The sequence below is a fragment of the Stegostoma tigrinum genome, chromosome 11 (assembly GCF_030684315.1).
Source record: "Stegostoma tigrinum isolate sSteTig4 chromosome 11, sSteTig4.hap1, whole genome shotgun sequence".
NCBI classification, from domain to species: Eukaryota; Metazoa; Chordata; class Chondrichthyes; order Orectolobiformes; family Stegostomatidae; genus Stegostoma; species Stegostoma tigrinum.
In genome coordinates this window covers 10,077,963-10,092,394 of record NC_081364.1, presented here as the reverse complement: position 1 = coordinate 10,092,394, position 14,432 = coordinate 10,077,963, and the positions used below count along the sequence as shown (strand labels likewise).

Genomic DNA, 14,432 nt, shown 5'->3' with positions numbered 1-14,432 from the left:
AGGGTGAGGCACACAATGTTACGGCTGGCCAGGAGGTGCACAAGCAAGATCAACATTAGCACGCTCAACATTATTTGGAGATAGAGAGGTTCTTGAACTTGTTGGTGCATGTGTTCAAACTTCTGTATCTTCTGCCTGGCAGAAGAGGTTGGAATAGAGAAATAGTGGGGTGGGGGTGGCCTTTCAAGATGTTGGCAGCCTTTCTGTGGCAACAAGAAGTCTAAATGGAGTCCGTGAATGTGAGATTGGCTTTGGAGCTGTTCTGAGCTGTGCACACAGATTTCTGTAGTTTCTTATGATCCTGGGCAGAGCAGTTGCCATACCAGGCTGTTATGCATCCAGATAAAATGCTTTCTTTGGTACACCTGTAGAAGTTGGTGTGGGTCCTTATGGACATGCCAAATTTCCTAAGCTACCTGAGGAAGAAGAGACGTTCTTGTGCCTTCTTGACCATCGCATCTATGTAGGAAGTCCAGGACAGGTTGTCAGTTATTGTCTCTCCTAGCAACTTGACGGTCTTGACCCTCTCCACCTCAGCTCCTTTGATGTAAATAGGGGCGTGTCTGCCTCTTTGCTGCATGTTGTCAATGATCAGTTCCTTTCTTTTGCTGAAATTCCATGAGCGATTGTTATCATTGCACCATGACACCAAGCACTGTATCTCCTTCCTGTATTCTGATCACCATTGTTTGATATCCGGCCTACCATGGTGGTGTCATCAGCAAACTTGTATGGAATTTGGCTACACAGCCATGGGGTTACAAGGACTACAGTAGGGGGCTGAGAATGCATTCTTGTGGGTTGCCAGTGTTGAGAATTATCGTGGATGAGGTGTTATTGTCTACCTTCACTGATTTCAGTCTGGAAACTAAGGATCCAGTTGCAGAGGGTGGAGTCGAAATCCAGGTCTTGGAGTTCTGGGATTAGTCTGGTAGGTCACTCCTCAACTTGCTACAGTCCAGTAAAAAAAGTCCCAGCCTATCCAGCCTTATAACTTATAACTCCTTACAACTTATGTTGATGACACTGTCTTTGAGTGGAGAAGAGCTAGTCTAACACAAAGCCAATATGCAGCTAAACAGGTCATCTATGGCTCCTGGTAGTATTTTTACTGTGCCTAACTGACTTATCTTTTTCATTATGTTTGCTGAGAATTAATAATAGTTTATTCTGTACGGCTGCGAATTAGACAGGATCAGCACAGAAAGGAGCATTGTTTATGGTTGTCTTCACTTAGGTGAATGTTGACAGTGAGAATGTGGTGTCTACAAAATTAATTAGTTATTGATAGATGTTTTTAGAAGCTGGAGGGCACCACAGGGTTAGGGTGAATCATCCCTGCACAACCTTATTTTGACTTCGTAAAGTTTAGTAAGTTTTAATTCACTTTTTATATATTTCTGTCAACCATTTGGTCACATTATTTGTTATAGTGCTCCATTAGGGCCTATCTAACCTGATTAATTTTTTCCACAAAGACTAGAGAAGAGAATGCGGTGCAGTGGTAGTGTCCCCACCTCTAGGTCGAGACCTACCTGCTCTAGACCTGTGCCATAGTGTGTCTGAACAGGTTGACTAAAAATATCTAGAATACAGAATTGGTGGCAGCATATTCCCCTACCACAAACCACCCAATGATTGATACTGTAATACAAGACATGTTGATTTATATTGCTGCATAAATACCTCAACATAACAATGGTAAAAGAAATTGAGCCAGAACATAACAGTGAGTTTATTGCATTATAGTCATTACCACATTCAGCTTTTAACTGAAAGTGCATAGGTAAACAAGCAGCCAACGACACTAATCTTAAACACAGGTGAGGTCCCGGAGGACTGGAGAATTGCTAATGTTGTCCTCTTGTTTGAGAAGGGTAGCGGGGATAATCCAGGTAAATATTGACCTGTGAGCCTGACATCAGAGATAGGGAAGCTGCTGGAGAAGATACTGAGGGATAGGATCTATTCCCATTTGGAAGAAGATGGGCTTATCAGTGATAAGCAACATGGTTTTCTGCAGGGAAGGTCATGTCTTACCAACTTAATAGAATTCTTTGAGGACATGACAAAGTTGATTGATGAGGGAAAGGCTGCAGATGTCATATACATGGACTTCAGTAAGGCGTTTGATAAGGTTCCCCATGGCAGGCTGATGGAGAAAGTGAAGTCGCATGGGGTCCAGGGTGTGCTAGCTAGATGGATAAAAAAACTGGCTAGGCAACAGGAGACAGAGTGTAGTAGTGGAAGGGAGTTTCTCAAATTGGAGACTTGTGACCCGTGGTGTTCCACAGGGATCTGTGCTGGGACCACTGTTGTTTGTGTTATATGTAAATGATTTGGAGGAAGGTGTAGATGGTCTGATTAGCAAGTTTGCAGATGACACGAAGATTGGTGGAGTAGCAGATAGTGAAGGGGACTGTCGGAGGATGCATCAGAATATAGATAGATTGGAGAGTTGGGCAGATAAATGGCAGATGGAGTTCAAACCGGCAAATGCGAGGTGATGCATTTTGGAAGATCAAATTCATGAGCAAACTATACAGTAAATGGAAAAGTCCTGGGGAAAATTGATGTACAGAGAGATCTGGGTGTTCAGGTCCATTGTTCCCTGAAGGTGGCAACGCAGGTTAATAGAGTGGTCAAGAAGGCATACGGCATGCTTTCCTTCATCGGACAGGGTATTGAGTACAAGAGTTGGCAGATTATGTTACAGTTGTATAAGACTTTGGTTCGGCCACATTTAGAGTACTGCGTACAGTTCTGGTCGCCACATTACCAAAAGGATGTGGATGCTTTGGAGAGGGTGCAGAAGAGGTTCACCAGGATGTTGCCTGGTGTGGAGGGCACGAGCTATGAAGAGAGGTTGAGTAGATTAGGATTGTTTTCATTAGGAAGACGGAGATTGAGGGGGGACCTGTTTGAGGTCTACAAAATCATGAGGGGTATAGACAATGTGGATAGCAAGAAGATTTTTCCCAGAGTGCGGGACTCAATTACTAGGGGTCATGTGAGAGGAGGAAAGTCTATGGGAGATATGCTTGGAAAGTTCTTTATGCGGAGTGTGGTGGGTGGTTGGAATGTGTTGCCAGTGGAGGTGGTAGATGCAGACATGATAGTGTCTTTTAAGATGTATCTGGACAGGCACATGGATGGGCAGGGAGCAAAGGGATATAGACCCTTAGAAAATAGGTGATAGGTTTAGACAGAGGATCCTGATCGGCGCAAGCTGGAGGGCCGAAGGGCCTGTTCCTGTGCTGTAATTTTCTTTGTTCTTTGTTCTGTTGATTGATGACTGGGTGAGGCAGAACTACGAGCATTGATCCGATCTGCTGGTTATGGGATCTCTTAGTGCTGTCTACTGCATACTATTTTTCACTATTTGGCATGTAAGTTGTTGTGTGATGTCACCTTGTCAGCCAGACTTCTCATTTTTAGATATGCCTGATGCGGCTCCTGGAAAATCCTCCTGAAATTTTCATTGGCCTTCTTTGGAGCTCCTATAAATAACTGGCTTCCATTTTACTTTTAATGCAGCAGTTGGGAAATGCAAAGTTTTCCCTGGCATTGAGACCAGTTAGGAGTCCTAAGCCTGAGGAACTTAAGGAACAACCTTTCTGGAGGCAACCTCCTTTTTGCTCGCTGTTCTGTTCAGCTGCCCTTGTTTCCACCACTCGGTGGAGACCACAGTCACGTGTGTAAAATCATAGTTTATATTTTACCCAATTCTGGTCTGTCTTAAAGGATGTCTTTTTTTTTGCCCTGCAGGCATATGCCCAAACTCAGTACTTTGCTTTAAATTTTTGTGGCGAACGCTATTTTAATTGTGCTGAAATTAATCTGACCGTACTTTAGGGAAACCATTCCCTCACCTTCCTGGACCTCTCAGTCTCCATCTCAGGCAACCAGCTTGTAACTGATGTCCATTTCAAGCCCACCGACTCCCACAGCTACCTAGAATACACCTCCTCCCACCCACCCTCCTGCAAAAATTCCATCCCCTATTCCCAATTCCTCCGCCTCCGCCGCATCTGCTCCCACGATAAGACATTCCACTCCCGCATATCCCAGATGTCCAAGTTCTTTAAGGACCGCAACTTTCCCCCCACGGTGATTGAGAACGCCCTTGACCGCGTCTCCCGCATTTCCTGCGACACATCCCTCACACCCCGCCCCCGCCACAACCGCCCTAAGAGGATCCCCCTCGTTCTCACACACCACCCTACCAACCTCCGGATACAACGCATTATCCTCCAACACTTCCGCCATTTACAATCCGACCCCACCACCCAAGACATTTTTCCATCCCCTCCCCTGTCTGCTTTCCGGAGAGACCACTCTCTCCGTGACTCCCTTGTTCGCTCCACACTGCCCTCCAACCCCACCACACCCGGCACCTTCCCCTGCAACCGCAGGAAATGCTACACTTGTCCCCACACCTCCTCCCTCACCCCCATCCCAGGCCCCAAGATGACATTCCACATTAAGCAGAGGTACACCTGCACATCTGCCAATGTGGTATACTGCATCCACTGTACCCGGTGCGGCTTCCTCTACATTGGGGAAACCAAGCGGAGGCTTGGGGACTGCTTTGCAGAACACCTCCGCTCAGTTCGCAACAAACAACTGCACCTCCCAGTCGCAAACCATTTCCACTCCCCCTCCCATTCTCTTGATGACATGTCCATCATGGGCCTCCTGCACTGCCACAGTGATGCCACCCGAAGGTTGCAGGAACAGCAACTCATATTCCGCCTGGGAACCCTGCAGCCATATGGTATCAATGTGGACTTCACCAGTTTCAAAATCTCCCCTTCCCCTACTGCATCCCTAAACCAGCCCAGTTCATCCCCTCCCCCCACTGCACCACACAACCAGCCCAGCTCTTCCCCCCCACCCACTGCATCCCAAAACCAGTCCAACCTGTCTCTGCCTCCCTAACCGGTTCTTCCTCTCACCCATCCCTTCCTCCCACCCCAAGCCGCACCTCCCGCTACCTACTAACCTCATCCCACCTCCTTGACCTGTCCGTCTTCCCTGGACTGACCTATCCCCTCCCTACCTCCCCACCTACACCCTCTCCACCTATCTTCTTTACTCTCCATCTTCGGTCCGCCTCCCCCTCTCTCCCTATTTATTCCAGTTCCCTCCCCCCATCCCCCTCTCTGATGAAGGGTCTAGGCCCGAAACGTCAGCTTTTGTGCTCCTGAGATGCTGCTTGGCCTGCTGTGTTCATCCAGCCTCACATTTTATTATCTTGGAATCTCCAGCATCTGCAGTTCCCATTATCTCTGATACCACTTTAAGATCCATCAGTTTTTCCCGAGATAATGGTCACACGATAAAATAAACAGGACCTGTATTTTGCATTCGTTTACAAGTGTAGGAAGTGGCATAGTGGTAATGTCACTGAACTAGCAATCCAGATCCCCAGCCAGTATTTGGGGGACAAAAACAGAAATTGCCAGAAGACTCAGCAGGTCTGGCAGCATCTGTGGAGAGAATTAATGTTTCGGGTCCATGACCATTCTTCAGGCCCTTTTTCCAGCAGTTTCTGTATTTTTGTCTAATTTCCGGCATCTGTAGATCTTTGTTCAGTATTCTGGGGTCTTGGGTTTGAATCCCACCAAAGCAGATAACGAAATTTGAATTCAATCAAAAAAATCATTTTGGAACAAAGAGCTGGTCTGAGGCCCTGAGTTAAACCACATCCTCCTTTAGAGAAAGAAGTCTGCCATTATTACATTGGTCAGACCTACAAGTGACTCCAGACACACAGCAAAGTGGTTGGCTCTTACATGCACAATTAGGCATGAGCAATACGTGATGGTTTAGCCAGCAATGCCCACACCCTGTAAACAATTTTTTTTTAAGTACATTAACTTCTTGGAAGCACATGAAAAGGTACACAGCCTTTTCATTGCATGCTGAATAGACGAGGAGAAGACATTTCCACTAGAAGGAGAGACTAGAACCAGAGGACACAGCCTAAGAGTGAAAAGCTAACTGTTTGGAACTGAGATGAGAGGGAATTTAATCTGCCAGCGGGTGGTTAATCTTTGGAACTCATTTCCGTAGAGGGCTATGGAGAGCGAGTCATTGAGTACCTTTAAGACGGAGATAAATAGGTTCTTGATTGTTGAGGGGATTGAGGGTTACAAGGAAAAGGTAGGAGAATGGGGTTGAGAAACATATCAATCATAATTGAATGGCAAAGCAGACTCGATGTGCCAAATGGTCTAATTCTGCTCTTATATCTTATAGTCTAATGGATTTCCAGTTATGCTGTGATGTCACAGATGTATCGCAATGGCCATTTTTGATGGTGGTGCCCTATCTCCCCCATAGGGAATAAATATTCCAGAACTGTTAAGGGTAGTGGCCAAGCTCCTGTTCCTCATGGCCTAATTAGAGAACTGGCAGCTTGAGAATCTAGGCACCTTCACAGAGAAGGGTGAACACTGCTGAAGCAGAAGCGTTGTGAGTGCACCAACTGAAGTGAATTCTGCCCCTCCCAATTAGGCTGCACATCAAACATCAGTAACGGGCACCTAGACCAGTAGGTGAATGAGCCAGAAGGGGAAACATCCTGCATCTGCATCTATCTGAGTTTATTGATTACGGCCTTTTGTTAATTCAGCTACCTGTTTGTGGCCTTGAGCTTGTGGCCACTTGCAGGGAGGCTGCCTGTATTCAGCTGGTGACCTCTTGTGCACAGGTGCTGCTCCATCATCAGCAAAACTGCTCCTCATTAGGCCATTGCTTATGCTAAGTGAACTGCTGTTTCTGTGGAGCTGAGCCACTTCCTATCACTCCAACAAAATAATTCTTCAGCAGCAGAAACGCATCTGATCTGAACATAGTTCCCTGATATTTTCCTCCCCTTGAAAGCTTAACACCACAGATTGAGAAGCATTCAGTCTTTTATCTTTTTTGCATTACATTATTTTAACCAGTCCATTTGGATATGTTACAAAACACCGCCAGGACAGATGAGACTTGAACTTGACTATCTGATTGAGAAGTAAGCCCACTAGCACTGTTCCACAAAAACCGCACTGAATGAACTTTTACTGCCAAATCAGCTTAATCTGTAAACTCCATTCTGCTTGAACAATAATTTGGCATAAGAATTCTACATCTCTAAGCACCCAGTATGCAAAGAGACATTTTTTGAACCGCTTTTCATTTCACTTGGAGACAGAATTCTAGAGCACACAGTGTATTAAGTGTTAAGAGTTTATAAAATCTATGATTCTTACCGAAGTAAATAGATTAGATTGGCTGGCACATTGTTTAATGGGAACTTGTGTTTATTTTCTGCTCCCATGCTCAAAACCAGGTTAGTTTCATTTGGAGCCAGTAGTAAAACATGCACGATGTCTACTGCTCCATGCTGCATCGCACTTTGGAAAATCAGATCACAACGCTGTGACCCTCTTTCCGGTTTACACGCAGAATTTGAAACAGGAGGACCCTTCACAGAAAGTAGTACAGTCCTGGTTTGATGCAGCAGAAGAGCTTTCCAGGGACTGCTTAAATCAGTATACTGGACCATATTCGAGAATTCAGCAGGCTCCCCTTGACGAGTATCACAGACTTAATTTGAATAGAGAACTGCATGCCAAAGAAATCAATCCCTGCGTTCCCCAACCAGGAACCTTGGATGAACCGGACTGCCCACTGAAGACCAGACATGTGGCATTCATGTTGGACAACCCAGAGCTATGTAGGAAATCCAGATATGATCTCCGTAAGGCCATTAGAGATGCCAAGAGACAGTGCCAAACCAAGTTAGAGACCCAAAGCACCCATATGGACACCCGCTGCCTGTGGCAAGGCCTACACAGCATAATAGGACACAAAATGAAGCAGAGCAAGATAGAGGACAAAAACACATTCCTTTCTCATGCATTCAATGCTTTCCATGCTCAGTTCAGTCAAGTGGGGCATTGTCACCGACCCAACAGCCCCGAACTCACCGGTTCCATCTGTCACCACTAAACCCTGAAGAAAATGACGGGCCAGAACCCTGCTGTATTTGCCCAGCTCAGTGTTTATTGACTGTCCCAGCCGTGTACTCCATTTACACTTTTTGTTGCCACGGGAAGGCTGCTAACATCATCACCTCCCTACCCTGGTAATGCTGTCTTCCAACCTCTTCCATAGGCAGAAGATACAGAAGCTTGAACACACACCAACAGGTTCAAGAACAGCTTCTTTCATGCTGTTAGTAGACTGCTAAATGGACCTCTGTAACTTCAAATAATGTTGATGTTGCTTTGTGCATGCCCCGGTCCAGCCTTAACCTCGTATGCCTTGCTCTGTCTAAGCATCTATGATCTGTATGACTTTGTTTGCTCTGTTCTGCTGTACTGCTTGCAGAACAAAGCTTTTCACCATACGTAGGTACATATGATTACAATAAATCAAATCAAATTAATCACTACTGGCCACAGTCTCTTGAGTAATGACTGAGACAGTTGTCTGTAGCACATCATTGAGGGTGCTTCATGGATTCTTTCAAAATCTGCTTTCCTAAATCTGATTAAACCTTTGAAGTGTTTCACTGGACCTTCCTTATTTCGTTAAAGAACGAACATGCTTTTATAAATATTTTTAATCATTCCTTTCAAACATGTTATAATGTGCCTTTGGAGCAGATGAGACTTGAATGGCAGGTGGCTCAGTGGTTAGCACTTGCCTCACAATGGAAGGACCCAGGTTTGATTCCAGCCCTGTGCAACTGTCTGTGTGAAGTTTGCCTCTACTCCCTGTGCCTGCGCGGGTTTCAGCTGTGTGATCAGGTTTCCTACCACAGTCCAATCATATGCAGTGGATTGGCCTTGCTAGAAAAATTGCCCCATAGTGTCCAGGGGTGTGCAGGTTCAGTAGGTAAATAATGGTAAAAACCACATGCAGGGCTATGGAGTGGGAGCTCTGGGTCTAGATGGAAAGTTCTCCAGAAGGTTGGTATGGACTGGATGGGCCGAATGGCTTCTTTCCACACTACAGAAATTTTGTGATTTCCTTCTTGAATTGCTGCAGTCCATCTGATGAAGGTGACTGGCCTGCAGTTTCTTAGAAGAGTTGATGTTTTAGTTACAATAATCGTCCTGTAAAGGAAGGTTCTCAGTAAACTGTAAGGTTCCTATAGGTCAAATTTCCAAGAGGCTGGTTCTCAGGTGAATGCAGTTTTGTAACAGTGTGAGCAGTGTCCTTGTCTCACTTTTAAAATATTACAGTGTATTATCTTGACTGCTTAGATAATGGTTTTATGGCTTTCTGATGAATCGGGTTTGCAGAAAAGCTTGTTGCTGGCAGACAGCAAAATTACTTCCATATCAAATGACTTATAAATTTAAAATCCTTTTCCAAATAATGTGGGTGATTAGGTCCTGTATTGCATCATCCACACCTTAAGATTCACCAAACCCAGTTTGAATGAGGGAAACCATCATGATACAATGGGTGGTTGCTACGATCCATTTGCATTAGGTTTTGATGCTTTATTTTTCCAAATAGGTCAGTCTGGAATGCATTTGTTAATCATCATCTTTAAACAAAAGAAATTATGAGTTCCCTGGATGGATTTGAATGTCGATACTTAATCGTTATTTACTTGAGTTGCGTGACAGCTTGCAGCTTAGAATACTAAACAACAAATGTTTTTAAGTGTTCAAAATTTCAAAGTATTATGTGAAAATTCATCATATACCAAAATAGATGCCACCAATTTTCCATGACTTACCTACTGAACCTGCACACCCCTGGACACTATGGGGCAATTTTTCTAGCAAGGCCAATCCACTACATATCATTGGACTGTGGTAGGAAACCTGAGCACACAGCTGAAACCCGCACAGGCACAGGGAGTATATGCAAATTCCATACAGACAGTCGCACAGGGCTGGAATCAAACCTGGTCTCTCCATTGTGAGGCAAGTGCGAACCACTGAGCCACCTGCCATTCAAGCTCATCTGCTCCAAAGGCGCATTATAACATGTTTGAAAGGAATGATTAAAACATTTTGCTCCACTGGATCAAATTGTTCTTGATGTCAAGTGCAGCCACTCTCACTTACTCTCTTGAATTCAGCGTTTTTGTCTACGCGTGATCCACGGCTGTGATAAACTCATTCACTGAATGTTGATGGCAAGAGAAAAAAATCTAATCGTTGTGAAATCTGTAATCACCTGAACACAGAAAATCAGTGTATGAAGCAATCAGCAGTAATTAAGTGTTAGTTCTTTCATGTTGGTTGTGTTTTTTTTCATTCTAATTAGGAGTTAGTTAGTCTGGTGGTGTCAGAACTTGCTGAAGAAGAGGACATTTTATTTTCTGTGGAAAATGCTCATTGGCAGAACTCCCATCGGGCTGCTCGCCCTCTGTTCCTGGAAGTTGGATGTGGATCCGGTGCCATTGTTCTGAGCTTGCTGCATTTCTTCAAACAAGTGCGTGCTGGCAAGTTCTTCCATTAAAGCTCTTTCTTGTTAATAGTATAATTAAATTGGAACTTTCCAATCAAAATGTTAAAATCATTCCAGTTATTCTTTTCTGTTTTTGATTGAAAACAGTGTTAGTATTGCTCTACATCGTATTGTTGAAACACAATAATAAATATATATTAAATCTTTATGTTCTTTAAAACTTTTGTTTTCTTATGGTTTGGTTGTGCAACATAGCAACCTTAATGGTAGATCTAAATTAAAACATCAAGCTCACAAGTTGTGAAAACTTTGTGCCAAATTTCATCAAACAGCTCATATAATTTTTAATTAAAAATATTAACAGCAGCAAGTCAGAAAAACAATTTTTCCTGCATTTCCTTCTCTGTTTCCACTTTTTTTACTGTGTCAAAATTTTAGCCCACCTCCCTGGGGTGAATGGGCTGACACACAGAGAAGATGTAAAGTGGGTGAAATGAGAAGGTGTAACAAAGTGGGGAATGCTCCATACCCATCACCTAACTGCCTTGGCTGGAATTTTACTAGTGCCTTTGGTGCTGTTGGGCTGTCCATCCATTCTGCAGCCTATTAAGGTTCTTAAGTGGCCAATTAATGATTACTGAAGGGCCTTTTTCTACTTCCCTCGTGTTTTACCAGAAGTGGAAGAAGTGACCACACCATGCCGTGTGACAGTTGGACATAATCCCTCTCCTGGCTTGCAGTGGTTTTTCTCTTATTTAGGCATCCAGAGTGGAAAGGGCTGCATCTGTTTGATCCTATTTCCCTCTGTCTCCCTCGCTTGCCCACCCTTTCCATTGCCTGCCTGACTTGCTCCGGCTAGCTTAACTCCCTTACCTGCTTCTCTGCCTCCGTCATCCCTCTCATTCAGGGCTTGCTGCAGTTCCAGCAGTGGCCATCACTTCCAGTGGCACTGCTGTCCATCTGATTTGCCAGGAAGTCTTAGAATAGAATCCCTACCATGTGGAAACAGACCATTCAGCGCATTGAGTTCACACTGACCCTCCAAAGAGCAGCCCACCCCTACCCTATCCCTGTAACCCTACATTTCCCATGGCTAATCCACCTAACCTGCACGGCTTTGGACTGTGGGAGGAAACCCACGCAGACACGGGGAGATCATACAAACTCCACACAGATGGGCGCCCAAGGGTGGGATCAAACCTGGGTCCCTGGCACTGTGAGGCATCAGTGCTAACCACTGATCAATCGTGCTGCCCTGTCTGCTTGCCATATCCTTATGAAAGGTCTAGTCCCGAAAGGTCGACTTTCCTGCTCCCCTGATGCTGCCTGACCTGCTGTGTTCCTCCACCTCCACACTGTATCGACTCTGACTCCAGCATCTGCAGGTCTTGTTATCTCCTACATCATTATTTCTTTCATGACCTTTGATTTTGTCTCCCTGCTTCTCTTTAGTCCACTTTGCTCTCTTGCCCTCCCTCCCTTATCTATAGCCCTGTTTTGTGTCTTTCTCACCACCTTCTCTACTCCATTCTCATCTTGTCTTTTTCACCTTCTTCCTCTTGTGCTTGCTCTTCCCATGTCATTCTTTTGGATTTCCAAACTGAAAACAGAAAATATTAAAAATAGTTGTTGTGGCAGCATCTACGGAGGGGAGAAAACAGGGTTAATATTTCAGACCATTGAACTTCTTGTTTTTCTCTCTGTACGTGCTGCCTGACTTGTCGGATGTTTTCAACATTTTCTGTTTTGATTTCTAATTCTCTTGTTTCTCTGTTTTTGCTCTCTACAAAATGACACACACCTGACTTTTATAATGCAACTCTTGCCAATGTAGCCATTTTTTAAAAAGATTATGCTAATCCAAGTCAGTGTCAACCTGTCTGTCAGCTTAGTCACTTTGGGCTGAATTGTTTTACTTTGCAGAGTTATGCTGTGGCAGTGGATAAGAGTACAGAAGCTGTGAACCTCACTAGACAAAATGCTGAGAGGTAATGAAAGGTCACCCCATATTGTGTACTTAAGCACTGTTAATACATTACTTCTCAAGTATGTGATCAATGTATTATAAAGTATACATTTGTGTGCATAGTATTATGTAGAGTTGAATATGTACTGAGAAATAGTTTGTTGCAACTGAGTGTGAAACATTATTTGACAAAGTTCAGTGATTACATTTTCACGCAGTTAAGGTCTGGAGTGCATTGCCTGATAGTGTGGCCAGAAGCAGGTTCAGTTAAAGAATTCAAAAGGGAATATTTGCGAAGGAATAATGTGTGGGTGTTACAGGGAGAAACAGGATGCAAAGTGAGTTGCACAGCTTCCTTGTGACAAAGGCCTTCTGTTGAATGGCAGATTTTGAACTGTCATGATCTGAGTGGTCTTTGCTGAACAGATTCAGGTCAAGCCAGGGTCTCTGTGGAGCCAACTTTCACCACTGGTGCCTCAGTACAAACTCCTGATGCATTTGTCGAGCAATATTGCACATTACAGAGGATATCTATTGATTAATTGGCAGACTAATTACCTGAAACTCAGCTAAGTAGGTTTCTTGGTTCTAGGAACTTATACTTGCTAAACAAATAAATTGGAGAACTTGTACAGATATGAAAGGCTGAGCAGCCTTCTATGCTGTAACAACTTTGTGACTCTTGACATGATGAATTATTCTATCAAACTCCAACTGTTTTCTGTGATGGACCACAAATATCCCACAACACTATCTGAGGAACAACAGAAAAATTCTTATAAATGGTCCATGTAAGTTGAAAACGTTCCTAGCAACCACACAGGTGGTTAATAAAAATTGGCTCGCTTTATATAGCCACAAGCATGAAGCCATGGCTGCACAAAATTTTTAAGGGAGCATGCAGTTAATAAATTACCCACTGTCTCAAGAAAGCACATTGGAGAGAATAGTGCCTACTGTCAGCGGATAAAACTGATTGCAGTCATTTCCCTCACTCATGCTTGAGCACCTTGCTTTGTATCAATGTACGATTTTGCCTGCAAATCACCTTGAAATGTCCTGAGGTTGTGAATGACGTCATACAAATCCAAAATATTCTGTGCTGTTAAAGTGCCTCCCTTCTTTATGGGTCCTGTGGCCATTTTGAATATGTGAACTAACAGAATAGGGTCTTAGCTTTCCTCCACTAAGAAAAGCAGGAAGGCTAGTGAGTTAGACGAGGAGAAATTTCTTCAGCCATAACTTGGTGAATCTGTGATACTCATTGCTGCAGAAGGCTATAGAGTGAAAGTCAGTGAGTATCTTTAGAAGACATAGATAGGTTCTTGATTTGTAAGGGGATCACTGATTGTGGGGAGAAGACAGGAAAATGGGATTAACAAATGATTAAATAGCAGAACTGACTTTGTGGACCAAATGGCCTAACTCTGCTCTATATCTTATGGTTGGTGAGGAGTGAACTGTCCACCATACTGTGGTACAGGAAACAGTTCAAGTGAGATGATGAATGGCAAAGCAAAAATATGAATTAATTAAGGGGCAAAGTAAGGCACAAAATAAACACCATAACTCACTAGAGAGTAAATACTAAGGAAACTAATTGGGCAAAAGGCTAATAAGCTCCCTACGCCTGATGGGTTCCATCCTAAGATATTACAGGAGTAGTCATTGACTGGTAGTCATCTCCCAAGAATCGTTAAATTCAGTAAAAGCCCCAAAGGTTTGGAAAACTGCCACTGTAATACCCTTTTTCAAAAAGGGAGGGAGACATAAAAACAAATAAGTTTAGGACAGTTAGTTTGACATCTGGCATTGGGGAAATGTGAAAGACTTGACAGAGTGGATATAGAAAGGCTGTTTTCCTTTGTGAGAGAGTCTAGGACCATAGCATATTATCTCAGAATAAGGGATTGCACATTTAAGACAGAGATGAAGAGAAATTTTGTTTTTCAGAGGGTAATGAATCCGGGGAATACTTTACTGCAGAAGGCTGTAGAGGCTGAGTTCATAGAATCGCTACAATGTGGAAACAGAC

At 43.8% G+C, this 14,432-nt stretch overlaps 1 protein-coding gene across 3 annotated transcripts in view; it reads left to right on the top strand.

Annotated features, from left to right (window-relative positions):
- Positions 1-14,432, top strand: part of hemk1 (HemK methyltransferase family member 1) — a 149,723-nt gene that overhangs the window by 46,693 nt on the left and 88,598 nt on the right. For all 3 annotated transcript variants that reach the window (XR_007249229.2, XM_048547490.2, XM_048547489.2), the window contains exons 5-6: positions 10,288-10,455; positions 12,355-12,419. Coding sequence is in view for 2 of the 3 variants with exons in the window: in XM_048547490.2 (XP_048403447.2) it covers positions 10,288-10,455; positions 12,355-12,419 (233 nt within the window). In the remaining variant the exon portion in view is untranslated. The remainder of the gene's footprint in view (positions 1-10,287; positions 10,456-12,354; positions 12,420-14,432) is intronic.